General features: G+C 49.0%; 1 protein-coding gene across 1 annotated transcript in view; it reads left to right on the top strand.

Annotated features, from left to right (window-relative positions):
- The window catches only part of RNF123 (ring finger protein 123), a 149,676-nt gene that overhangs the window by 64,049 nt on the left and 71,845 nt on the right, over window positions 1-13,782 (top strand). Inside the window, exons 29-32 of the mRNA XM_038772010.1 lie at window positions 6,718-6,792; window positions 7,937-8,024; window positions 9,271-9,358; window positions 11,319-11,403. Coding sequence (XP_038627938.1) covers window positions 6,718-6,792; window positions 7,937-8,024; window positions 9,271-9,358; window positions 11,319-11,403 — 336 coding nt within the window. The remainder of the gene's footprint in view (window positions 1-6,717; window positions 6,793-7,936; window positions 8,025-9,270; window positions 9,359-11,318; window positions 11,404-13,782) is intronic.

The following is a 13,782-nucleotide window of genomic DNA, read 5'->3' as shown; positions in this document are numbered from 1 at the left end:
TCAAGGGCACAGGCTGCTGCCACATGCAGTGAACTGGATGCCTGTGGGGTGAGCAGTGGCTTCAGAGGGAAAAGCACTAATTGGATGGGTGGTGAGGAGCCCCTGAAGGAGAACACGCCAGGCAGAGTCGTGGAGGCGAAAATTGCAAACATGCTCTCAGAGACCCTCAGTCTGTGAAGAAAGGGGCATCCGAGATTTGAGATTTTGCATTTTTGTCTGAGATAATAATAACTGTGTTATTTAAGTGCTTACTGTGTGTCAGGCACTGTTCTAAGCGCTGGCGTAGATGCAGGCCAATTAGGTTGGACACAGTCTATGTCCCACTTAGGGCTCAGCGTGGCTCAGTGGAAAGAGCCCGGGCTTGGGCGTCAGAGGTCATGGGTTCTAATCCTGGCTCCGCCACTTGTCAGCTGTGTGACTTTGGGCAAGTCACTTAACTTCTCTGTGCCTCAGTTCCCTCGTTTGTAAAATGGGGATTAAGACTGAGCCCCGGGGGACAACCTGATCACCTTGTATTCCCCCCCAGTGCTTAGAACAGTGCTTTGCACATAGTAAGCGCTTAACCAATACCATCATTATTATTATTAATCCCCACTTTACAGATGAGGGAACTGAGGCACAGATAATAATAATAATGGTATTTAAGTGCATACTAGGTGCTGAGCACTGTTCTAAGCGCGACAATCAGGTTGTCCCACGTGGGGCTCAGTCTTAATCCCCATTTTACAGATGAGGTAACTGAGGCCCAGAGAAGTTAAGGGGCTTGGCCAGGGTCACACAGCAGACAAGTGGCTGAGCTGGGATTAGAACCCAGGGCCTTCTGTCTCCCAGACCTGTGCTCTGCCCGTTAGACCATCATCATCACTGGTATTTCTTGAGCGCTTACTGTGTGCAGAGCACTGTACTAAGAGCTTAGGAGAGTACAGTGCAACGGAGGCGGTAGACACCGTCATTCTCTGCCCACAGCGAGTTTACAAGATTTGATAGATGGGCACTTGACTGTCACAAGGCCACGGGCACTGAAAGACGAAAGGGGGATCCAGTTCCGAGTAGGCCAAATTGATAACCTAGATGTAAACAAATGACCAAAATAGAAAGGCGTGCACCCGAGAGTTGTGAGGGAACTCGGAGGGAAAGAAAAATAGTAAGGGTGACGGTGGTGGTGTTATTCATTAAAAATGTAATAATAAGAATTGTGGAATCTGTTAAGCAATCAATCAATCAATCGTATTTATTGAGCGCTTACTGTGTGCAGAGCACTGTACCAAGCGCCTGGGAAGTACAAGTTGGCAACATATACACTTACTGTGTGCCAAGCACTGGGGTAGGTACAAGATAATCAGGTCCCACTTGAGGCTCACAGTAAGTAGGAGAGCGAACAGGTATTGAACCCCCACTTTGCAGATGAGGGAACTGAGGCCCAGAGAAGTTAAGTGACTTGCCCAAGGTTCATGGAGGAGCCAAGGATTATTCATTCATTCATTCAGTTGTATTTATTGAGCACTGACTGTGTGCAGAGCACTGTACTAAGCACTTGGAAAGTACAATTCAGCAACTAATAGAGGCAGGGCTCACAGTGTAGAAGGATTAGAACCCAGTTCCTTTGACTCCCGGGCCAGTGCTCTTTCCACTAGGCCACATTGTTTCCCTTGTACTATGTGCCAAGCACTGCGCTAAGTGCCGGGGTAGGTACAAGACGGATCAGACACAGTGCCTGTTGCAGAATCCCTGATGAGAGTGGGTAACCTATCATTACACGGCAGCCACTGTGACAGAAGACTGGCGGATCCCCAGTGTAAATCATTTGGAGAAAGGCTTCCAAAAGTGATGCTGTGAATGATAGGCCAGACCGTTTCACTTTTATTAGATGCTTCCAAACTCCTGGCCTCGTGCTCTGCTCACAGTAGGCGCCCAACCGGTGCTGCTGTCGATGAAGCTGAAAAAAATCAGTGGAATTGATCATGAACTTTAAAATCAGTGAGTACTTAGAAAAGCAACCTGCTGTGGAAAAAGGCACCAGGTGTTCTGAAAGGGACATTGTGCCTCCCTAATCTGCTGGATTTCTTTGAAGGGTCAACAAGTGTATGGATAGAGGAGAACCCAGCAGGCATAATAGATATTAGAGCTTCAAAACCACCTATGACAAGGTTCCACACCAGTGACTTTTTTAAAAAAAACTGAGTAATCGTGGGATCCGAGGGAATGTTCTGACACGGAGAGTATGCACGCGATAAGATTGGAAACGGCCACTTCAGAACGAAGAAGTGGCAATAGCGGGATCTCCCAGGGATCAGTGCAAGGGCAGGTTTTATTTTAATGAATTCAGAAATGATCTAGGGGGGAGAGCGGATGGTGAAATGTCCCTGTTTCCTTCAGGATGGGAAGTGTCAAGCAGATAGGGATAAACTGCAGGAAGACCTCATAAAGTTGAGGGCGTTGGTGAGAAAATGGCAGATAAGCTTCAGTATGAGCCTACAGAGTAATGCCCCTCTGCAGGGGATGGGGAGTGGGGGGGATCCAAATTAAAACTAACTGGTGATAGGCTCAGGGCTCTTAGGCACAGTTTGAGAAAAGAGATCTCAGAGTCATTATTGCCTGTTCTTTTAAGTTATTGGTTCATTGCGCAGCAGCTGAATACCAGATAGCAGGAAGGGCACAGAAAACCTACAAAAGGCCCAGGTTTGTCACTGTACAAGGCCCTCCAGTCCATCTGTACCCAGAGTGCTGGACTGCAGTTCTGGTCTCCGCATCTTAAGAAGGACTTAATAGGGCTTGGAGATGGTACAGAGGAGGGCAACCATGACTTTTTTTTGTATTTGTTAAGCACTTACTAGGTGCCAGGCTCTTTACTAAGTGCTGGGGTAGATACAAGCTAATCAGGTTGGACGCAGTCTGTGTCCCACATTAGGTTCACAGTCTTAATCCCCATTTTGCAGATGAGGTAACTGAGACACAGAAGTTAAGTGACTTTCCCATGGTCACACAGCAGGATGTAGCAGAGTTGGGATTAGAACCCAAGTCCTTCTGACTCCTGTGCTGTAACCACTCGGCCATGCCGCTTCTCTGGTGATCAAGGGAATAGAGAGCCAGTGCTTAGTACAATCCCTGGCACAAAATCAGTGCTTAACAAATGCCATTATCATTATTACTATTATTATTATTCCTTTCAAGGAAAATCTGAAAGGGTCAGGACTCTTCAGCCTGGAAAGAGACAGTCTGAGAGGAAGTATGATTGAAGTTTAGAAGAGCTACAAAACTCAGAATTGTTCACACAGCAACAGGGTGGCGGGCACCCCTCAAACTTGAGAATGGTAGTGTAAAACAACAAACAAACAAAAGGAAAGTCTTCTTCACCACAGTGAGTGGTGAGCAAGTAGAGTGTGTTATCCAAGGAAGTGTTAGAGGCAGAAAATATCTGAAAATTCAAGAGTAGTTTGGAGCAATTCCTGGATAAACAGTCCGTAGTGGATTACTTGAGGGAGAGTTTATGAGGTAGAGGGAGCAAGTTAGGGATATGGTAAACTTCTCACCATTAGGATGACTCTCACCGTTAGAATGACCATTAGTCTATACCAGTAATGGCAGTCCTTATGTTTTATATTCTTAAGAGACCGAATTCAAAAGGGGAGTTGGACATTCATACATTCAATTCATTCAGTCGTATTTATTGAGCGCTTCCTGTGTGCAGAGCACTGTACTAAGCGCTTGGGAAGTACAAGTTGGCAACATAGAGAGATGATCCCTACCCAACAACGGGCTCACAGTCTAGGAGGGGGAGATAGACAACAAAACAAAACACGTGTACAGGTGTCAAGTCATCAGAATAAACAGAAATAAAGCTAGATGCACATCATTAACAAAATAAATAGAATAGTAAATATGTACAAGTAAAATAGAGAAATCAATCTGCACAAACATATATGCAGGTGCTGTGGGGAGGGGAAGGAGGTAGGGTGGTGGGGATGGGGAGGAGGAGAGGAAAAAGGGGGCTCAGTCTGGGAAGGCCTCCTGGAGGAGGTGAGCGCTCAGTGAAGGGCATAGGGCTTGGGAGTCAGAGGTCATGGGTTCCAATCCCGGCTCTGCCACTTGTCAGCTGCGTGATTCTGTACTTTGGCTTACAGTAGCCTCCCAAACTATTGTTCCAGTCAGATAAGAAGCAGCATGGCTTAGTAGATAGAGCATGGATGTGGCTGTCAGAAGGACCTGGCTTCTAATCCCAGCTCTGCCACATCTGCTGTGTGACCTCGAACAAGTCACTTAACTTCTCTGTGCCTCAGTTCCCTCATCTGTAAAATGGGGATTAAGACTGCGAGCCCCATGTAGGATGGGGACTGTGTCCAACCTGATTGTGTATCTATCCCAATGCTTAGAACAGTGCTTGGCACAGAGTAAGTGCATAATAAGTACCATTATTATTATTATTGTTATTACTGTCACAGAGCCCGCTAGGCCTTTGGTGAAGGGAGGTTGGGGGCGGGGGTCTCAAGCTTTTGGGCCGTGTCAGCTCCTGTTCATTAGGAAATAGAGCCTAATGGGGCCTAAGAGGGCTCTCTCACTCGGAGCTTTTGAGGTGTGACTTTGACATTCACTCATTCTTTCATATTTATCTAACGCTTACTATGTGCAGAGCACTGTACTAAGCGCTTGGGAGATTACACTGTAACAATAAACAGTCACATTCCCTGCCCACAAAGAGCTTACAGTCTAGAGGGAAGAGACAGACGTTAATATAAATAAATTATAGATATGTACACAAGTGCTGTGAGGCTGGGGGTGGGGGATGAAGGGAGGGAGTGGGAGAAGAGGAAAGGGGGGCTTAGTCAGGGAAGGCCTCTTGGAGGAGATGTGCCATCAATAAGGCTTTGAAGGGGAGGAGAGTAATTGTCTGTCCAATTTGAGGAGGGAGGGCATCCCAGGCCAGAGGCAGGATGTGGGCTAGGGGTCGTCGGCAAGATAGATGAGATCAAGTCACAGTGAGAAGGTTAGTATTAGAAGAGCCATGTGTGTGCGCTGGGTTGTAGTAAGAGAGTAGCGAGGTGAGGTTAGAAGGGGCAAGGTGATTGAGTGCTTTAAAGCCAATGGTGAGGAGTTTAGATGGGCAGCCATTGGAGTTTCTTGAGGAGGGGGGAGATATGTGTCCCGAGTGATTTTGTAGAAAAATGATCTGGGCAGCAGAGTGAAGTACGGACTGGAGTGGGGAGAGACGGGAGGCTGGGAGGTCAGCAAGAAGGCTGATGTAGAAATCCTGGTGGGATAGGATGAGTGATTATATTAACAAAGTAGAAGTTTGGATGGAGAGGAAAGGGCAGCTTTTAGCGATGTTTTGAAGGTAGGACTGACAGGATTTAGTGATGGATTGAATATGTGGGTTGAATGAGAGAGAGAGAGAGAGAGGAGTCAAGGATAACACCAAAGTTACAGGCTTGTGAGACAGGAAGGATGGTGGTGCCGTCTACAGTGATGGGAAAGTCAGGGGGAGGATGGGGTTTGGGTGGGAAGATAAGGAGTTCTATTTTGGACATGTTAAGCTTGAGGTGACAGGAGGACAGGCATGATAGTAGCAGTGAGGGTATTTATTGAGAACTTACTGGATGCAGTGCACTGTACTAAATGCATAGGAAAGCACAACAGAAGCCACAGGCACTGTTTGGATAGTTCGTGTTAGAAACAGGCTCTTTGGGGCCTGAACTTCAATCAATCAATCATTTCTTAAGCACCTACAGTGTGCAGAAAAGTGTGTTAAGCACTTGGGAGAGTATAGTAGAGGAAGACAGGATCCCTGGCCTAAAGGGGTACTTTGGGGTTTGCAATCTAACAGGAGAGGCAGACACAAAATAATTTACAGCCTGAAGGAAGATGTGCTTAAATAATGGAGTATGTAAATGGAAATGTACAAAAATGTAAGGGGAGGTTGTGAGTATAAAAGTGCTGAGGCGATGCAAAGGGCTGAGATTGTAGTTGGAAGGACGTAGCCTGGGGAGAAGAGAAATTGATCGGGGAAAGCTTTCTGGAGGAGGTGAGATTTCAGGAGGGCTTTGAAGATGGGGAGAACTTTGGTCTGGCTGACTTGAAGTGTTGGGGGGGGGCGTGGGGGGGGGATTTCCAGGCAGAAGGGGAGGGTGTGAGCCAGGGGTCAGAGGCAGGAGAGTTGGAAATGAGGCACAATGAGACGGTAAGCTGGGAGGAACCAAGAGTGTGAGCTGTGGGGTAGTAGGAGAAGAGAGTGGCTAGGTAAGGGGGAGGGAGCTGACAGAGTGCCTTAAAGCCAACAGCCAGGAGAGTCTGTTTGATGTGGAGAGGATCTGGTAAACACCCAAGGGTTGTTCCGTGCTTCCCTGCCTTAATGCCGACCCCTTTCTGGGTCCTGCATTGAGCCAGCAGTGTCCAGGCAAGCTCCCGAGGACTTAGACAAAGTAGTAGCCATGTCTTTTTATGTCATCATGCCAGGTGAGGAAGGGAGCAGGATAGGTGGCAAATCCAAATGGTCCTGATTTGGATATTGCCACCTGGACTTCTCTCCCTCCTCCACCATGGTGCCTCTGTAGAGGCTGGGATGGATAAGGAAGAGAAATCCTGGGGCGGGGGGGGATGAGCAGGGGAATGGAACAAGATACTGAAGCGGGGATTCAAGCTGCTTGGCCTCGTGTACCACCCTCTGGCATGTGTGCCGTGGACTGACGTCACCTGACTTTGACTTTCTTTTCCCTTTCTGTGCAGGTTATGAGGAGACTTTAACCTGCCTCGCTGCTATTTTGGCCAAGCACTTTGCAGACCCAAGGATTGTGGGCACTGGTGAGGCTGCCGCTGCCTTCCCTAGGGACTGGGAGGGAGGCAGTGATGGGGAGAAGTTGTGTTGGTTGGGAACAGACCTTGTAATAATAACTGTAATTGTGGTATTTGTTAAGTGCTTACTATGTGCGAAGCACTGTACAAAGCACTGGGGTAGATACAAGAGAATCAGGTCCCATGTGGGGCTCACGGTCTTATAGCATGTCATGTTTCCTCCCCCCGCATCGGGGAATAGAAATTGCCCCCTGGGTCTCTGGAGTGGCCCGAAGCCACGTGGTTGCCAGAAGCACATCAGTCCAGCCACTTTGGGACTTGGCTCTTGGTTTGAAATCCCGTCCTGCCCCGTCCGTGCGGTTCTTTTCCTTCTCCATCCTTTCATTGTTCCTCAGTCATATTACTCACCTCCCTTCCTCCCCAAGCGTGGATGAGAACCTGTATAAAACACTCTAAAGTGTCTGAAGCAGGAGGAGAGCTCGGATGCGGTTTATGGTGGGATCCGAGAGCACCCGACTTGGCCAGAGAAGAACTGAAAGAGCAGACCACTGTACCCAGGCCCAGTCCGATCTGCTTACCTTGAACCCGGAGTGACTGCAATTGATTCTCCGTTTGATCCAGACAGGCTTGGGCTCTGGGAGGAGCCAAGAGGCTGGGCGCCTCAGAGATCTTTAGAAGCAGTACCTTCCCGAGTCTGGGCACCCTGGTTGTGCGACAGCATGCTGGGGGTGCCCACCTGGGTGGAATGTGTTGCCGCAGAACCGTGAGCAGCTTTTGAGGTCCGGGGCCCGGGGGATACTCAGCCTGAGAAGATCCAAGCAGGCTAGCTTGAGGAAATATCCTGCTAATGGTGCTCTTGGGTAGAGATTGAAGGCAGCAGGAGACCGGCACTTCAGCCCTTGGCAGTCGGACAAGCCCCGGCATCTGAGGGAGCTGCTCGGTGCCAGCCCGGGTGGGGTCTTCAAAGACTCCAACCTTGGCTTTTCTGCTTGTCTAGGTTTCTGGCCACTTGCTATGTTCTAGAGTCCCAGGCTTCTGGGTGAAAATCTTGACCTCCCCCAGGCGCCTTTCCTCTGGGCAGCCCCAGACTTTATTTCAGATCATTGTTTCCCTTGTTCTCTGCCCCTCCCCTCTTTTCTCTTTTGCCTCTCAGACATCAGGGACTCCCTGATGCAGTCGCTGGCCAGCTACGTCTGTTACCCTCACTCACTGCGGGCTGTGGAGAGGATTCCTGAAGATCAGTAAGTTTTCAGGCAACGGCAACTAATCACTCAAACAGTCATATTTACCGAGCACTTACCGTGTGCAGAGCACTATAGTAAGCGCTTGGGAGAGTACAGTACAGTCGAGTTGGTAGCCACGTTTCCTGTCCACAAGGAGCTTACGGTCTAGAAGGGGAGAATGGGGACAACACATCCATATGTGCAAGACACATCACGTGTTGTCCCCATTCTGCTTGTCTTGGTTTCTGGCCACTTGCTCCTATTTCTAGACTCCCAGGCTTCTGGGTGAAAATCTTGACCTCCCCCAAGCGCCTTTCCTCTGGGCAGCCCCGGACTTTGTTTCAGAGCTGGTTTGAGTGCAATATTCCTGTGTTTGGTCTGCGCTCATCGCAGGTTTTGGACCCGGCAGAGCTCTCGTTCTCTCCCAGTTGAATCTGAGAGGGAAGTTGAGAAGAGAGCACAGGCCTTGGAGTTAGAAGGACCTGGGTTCTAATCCCAGCTCCGCCACTTGTCTGCTGCCTGACGTTGGGCAAGTCACTTCACCTCTCTGTGCCTCAGTTATCTCATTTGTAAAATGGGGATTAAGACTGTGAGCCCCACATGGGGCATGGACTTTGTCCAACCTGATGAGCTTGTATCTACCCCAGTGCTTAGTACAGTGGTTGGCACAAAGTAAGCACTTTATCAAAATCATTAAATTAAAAAAAAAAGTGGGTTGGTAGCTGGTGAAGAAAGGGAGACTTCACTGTAGCCTGCAATGAAACCGCTCTTTAAGCCATTGAGGCATTTGGTAGGAAGGCAGGATCTGTGTTTTAAGGCAGTTTAAGGGACAGAGTCGACCGTGCCACTTGGGGCGAAGGGAAACGACAACACTTCTCTTTCCCGTACCCCCACGCCTCACTCGGAACCATCTGGAGGCATATCCAGGCACAGCCCCTCCTATTCTGTGGTCCTCATGCTGTTTGGTTCTCAGCAAGGCCACGGTCAGGGGTCTGGACCCGGCTTTAGATCCAGGAGCCAAAGCCGGAGCTTTCCTCACCCACTGATGTATTCTTTGGGTCCTTAAACCAGGCAACAGTCTGGGCTCCTCAAACCCCGAAGGCAGTGTCGCTAGTCCTCCAAGCCCCTAGCGCTCTGTCTGCTTATTCAGCACACCAGGCTGGCCCTCTCAAGTTTTCACCATGCCCGAAACGGACAACTTTGACAAGTGTGAAGACCTCTGACATGGTTTCCCTGCCTTTTCCACCCTCCCGTCTGTCTGCAGGAGAATAACCATGATGAGGAATCTACTGGCCCCGTATGAGCAGAGGCCTTGGGCCCAGACCAACTGGATCTTGGTGCGGCTGTGGAGGGTAAGGCCTGCAGATTTCTCTTTGGCTTCCTCTCCTTGCCTCAAGGCCCTCTTGGCTGATGCCATGAAGAACTGGAGTTAAGGCTGCCAAATGGCGACTTTTGACCTACTCAACATCTCTCTCTTGAGTCCCCTCAGTGTTCCTTCCTCCAGTGGGGTCCCCAGGGCAGATCATATTCTGCTGATCTTGACTTGGCTACTTTAGGGACCCTCCCTTCCTTCCCCTGGCAGGGCCCCCTCCTGACTGCTCCATTCCCCTCTCCTGGCAGAGACCCTTGCTGCCAGCTCCACTACCTTTTTCCGCTCTGTTCCCTCATCCTAACGATAGCCCCTCATGCAAACTCCATTCTCTTAGGGCTACCCTTTATTGAAGCAAAAATCATCTTAAGTGTCAGTCAGCCCACATCCCTCCGTTCTTCCAAAGCATCTAATGGTTACCCATCTCCCTCTGCCTCAAGCAGAGACTCCTAGCCATTGGCTTCAGGGCTCTCCACCAGCTCTCCCCATCTTACATATCGTCTCTCTTCACCCGCAACTCCCCGGCTCATGGTTTTTCGTTCTCCCAAACTCACCTTTGAACTGTATCTCGCTCTCCATTCTCCCACCTCTGGCCTTTCGATTGTGCTGTTACCCCAGCCTGAAGCCGATTCTCTCCGCCACCCTCTCACCACCTGCAAAAGAAAATCTTCCAGGCTCCAGCTCTCCCCATTTTAAAGCTATCGTAAAATGCCACCTCCTCCAGGAAGTCTTCCTTAATTGATTTACACCTCCTCAGTCACAGCAACCCAACCCTACCCTTAGTCCTTAGGTATTCCATTCCTACCAGGAGCCCTTCTATATGCATGTGTATTTTTTATTTGTATGTTTGGATGTTTATTCGGCTATTTCATCCAGATCCATTCGTACTACTTCCCTCCAAATCTTGTTCTTCCTTCTGTTCTCACTCCTTGCAAATAATTTTTGGTCCATCCTCCCCATTAGCTTATAAGTTCCGAGAGACCAGTGATGATCTTGCTTCTCTGGTACGTGCTCCCAAGTGCTTAGTGCAGTGCTTTGCACTCAGTAACTAGCCTTGATGATGTTGACTGAAGAGGGCTAAAGGAGGCTTTAGACATTAAAGCCATGGTGGCCTCTGGATTATTCAGAGATGTTCCAAACCAACATTTTTTCAACTGGTGCCATGTTGATATTTTCAAAAGGCTGCCTGAGCATACAATGGCTCAGATCCAGCGTTTAGAACAGTGCCTGGCACATAGTAAGCGCTTAACAAATACTGTAATTATTCTTATTATGGAAAGCGTGAGAAGCAGCGTGGCTCAGTGGAAAGAGCACGGTCTTGGGAGTCAGAGGTCATGGGTTCAAATCCTGGCTCTGCCAATTGTCAGCTGTGTGACTTTGACAAGTCACTTAACTTCTCTGGGCCTCAGTTACCCCTCAGTTACCTCATCTGTAAAAATGGGGATTAAGACTGTGATCCCCATGTGGGACAACCTGATCAGTTTGTATCCTCCCCAGCGCTTAGAACAGTGCTTTGCACATAGTAAGCGCTTAACAAATGCCATAATTATTGTTATTATTATTAAAGCGGCCTTAATAGTCACCGGACCAAGAGGAGGCAGAGGTGATGGAACAAGCCCTCTGAGCTTAATGAGGAGGCAGAAGGAGAGCCAATCTAGGGACTTGGGGGAGGAGGGAGTGAAGTTAGTGGAAAATGATAAGCCGGCAACGCTGAGGCAGATTGAATGGGCCACGTTGGGGCTGGGGGGAAAGCAGGAAACCTGAAATAGAAAGCAGCAGAACTCAACAGCCAGGGAGCTCGTGAGGGAGACGAAGAGAGGAAGCCAGAGGGAAAGGATGAATGATGACATCGAGGCTACCGTGGCAGCCGGGGTTGTTGGGGAGAACAAAATTCTGACACACTGGCACTGTGCTGACACCCCTTTGGTCTCTTTCCCTGGCAGGGTTGTGGATTTGGGTACAGGTACACACGGCTTCCTCACCTGCTGAAGAACAAGCCAGAAGATGCCAACCTCCCGAGTCTGCAGAGTGAGTGCTATGGCCTTTCTGGGTCCCGGGGGAGGGAAGGGTAGTGGCAATGTGGCGCCTTCAGGTATCTTTCTAGCGTCCTTGAATCTTCAAGCTACACATCTTCAGAGAACCAAGGTTCCAAGTGAGTAACTTCTGCGTATCTGGACTGCTGAAGAGGGGCAGGCGTCGGCAATTGCAGGAAGAGGGTGGTCATCATTCCCTCCCTGTGACTAGCTGAGGAAGTGGATTTGGGCAGGGGATCTTGGATTGGAACAGATGTTTCACAGTCAGAGATGCAGATCTCATCATTTTGACAGAGGCGCGGGAGGGCTGGGATTTGAGTCTCTAGGCTATTTCTGGCAGGCAGAAGCTGATAACCCTAATTAATAATTATGGTATTTGTTAAGCACTTACTTTGTGTCAAGCCATGTTCTAAGACTGCTTCTTCTGCTTTCTTCACTTTCTGGTTTCTAACCCACTCCCCTTTCTGATGCTGTCCTTTTGCATTCAGACATGACCTGGTCTCTCTTCTCAGTCAGTCAGTTGTATTTATTGAGTGTTTAGTGTGTGCAGAGCACTGTACTAGGCTCTTGGGGGAGTTCAGTACAACAATATACAGGCACGTTCCCTGTCCTCAACGAGCTTACAGTCTAGAGGGGGAGACAGACATTAATATAAATAAATTACAGATATGTGCGGTGGGGCTCTCCTTAATTCTCCTCTAAATCCCACCTTCCACTCTCACTCCCTTCAGATTTGCGCTCCACCCGCACCCACTGTTACCATCCAGAATTCTCCAACCTGGTCTCACCCGCCGAACAATGACCTCACCCCCATCCCAGCTCCACCGCTGTCAGATTCAGTGAACTTTTCTTCGTCATCAACCTGCTGCCTTTAAACCTGGTGATCACTCTTCCTTCACTGCTCCTTCTTCTGTCTTTTTTTTTCCTCCTCTTCCTCTTCTAGACTTAATGATTCTGTTCTTTCCCGCTTCTCCTTTCTCCCTAATGACTCGTAAAATGTCTCCATTGAGAATCTCTCCACTCAGAGTCGTTCAGGCTCCTCTGCTTGGCCCGTCCCATTCTACGTTTTAGTGCTTTCATTAGCACTCGCAGCTTTACAGTAATGACTCTCAAATTACTCTTTCTGTTGCTGCTTCCCAAATGGGACCCCCCTCAGCCCAGGCCTGCATTTTCTACTGCGTCTCCCACATCTTCTCATCACCATCATCTTAAATTGGGATCACACCATCTTAATTTAAAATGGAAAAGCCCATGTTCATGAACTTCTCCCCCAAGCCTTTCCCTCCCTGCTGTGTTCCTGTCTCTACCAGTAATGCTTCAACACCCTTTCTATCAACTTGGGTTTACTTCGCCTCCTCCCCTTTCAGCTTCTACTTGGCTGCCACCAAATCCCGGGGATTGTCTCCACAGTGCTAAAGCCCCAGCGCTTCTTCGCTTCCCGACTCCAGCCCGTACTTCCGATCGGCTCATCCATCTGTGTGTTGAGGGTGCCTTCCTTCAGATTGGCCTCTTGCCCTTTTCCTCTCCAGTCAATCCATATAGTTCTGTCAAAAATCCTGCCTTGCGGGTCTGGGACAACGCTACCCTTCTCCACTCCTCTTTATCTCCTTTCTTTCTCCATTGATATGTAACTTTGTTTCTACTGATCTTCACATTTCTTCCTCCTGTGTGATCCCCTTTGTAGGCTCTGGCACTCCCCCACCTGATAGCTTTCATCCTCTTCTCCCACTGTCAGCTCCGTGTGTCCTTCAGTATAGGGTGATCTCTTCATCATCATTGCTCTCTCCTTCCAACCTTCACCTCTGCTAAGCCTTGCCTGGTGTCCTATGAAACTTGGGTGATTTCAGTTGTGGATTCTTTCTCCCTGCTTCTTTCCAGGGCATCTGGCACATGACCCTTCCCCTGTCTTGCTGATTTCCTCTGTCCCTCCGTGTCTGGACTGTGTCTGCTTTCCATTGTAAGTTGTGGAGGTTCAGCCCTTATCTGTTTCCAGGATTGTATGATAGTTGATACTTGAGGTGAGTTTAGTACAAATCGGATTGGGAGCAGTCAGCTCTCTGCCTATAGGCTAGGGGTGACCTGTGGTCTCTCCTCTCCTTAAATCTCCTCCAAACCCCACCTTTCACTCTCACTCCCTTCACACTTGTACTCTTCAGCTTGACTGTCCACCCCCAGTGTTACCATTGTGAGACCTCCTGAACATTCCAGACTGGTTTCACCCTCCCAACAATGACCTCCCCCTGAACCCAGCTGTCTGAGGTCTTTGACCCCATTGATGGTCTCTTTGACGGTCTCATTGGCCATGCTGGCTTAAAGAAAGGAGGCAGATTGACTGATTGCAATGTACTAAGTGCTGGGGTAGATACAAGATAAT

This window comes from Tachyglossus aculeatus, chromosome X1, assembly GCF_015852505.1.
Source record: "Tachyglossus aculeatus isolate mTacAcu1 chromosome X1, mTacAcu1.pri, whole genome shotgun sequence".
NCBI classification, from domain to species: domain Eukaryota; kingdom Metazoa; phylum Chordata; class Mammalia; order Monotremata; family Tachyglossidae; genus Tachyglossus; species Tachyglossus aculeatus.
Note: the sequence above shows the minus strand (reverse complement) of the source record. Positions and strands in the feature narration are given on the sequence as shown.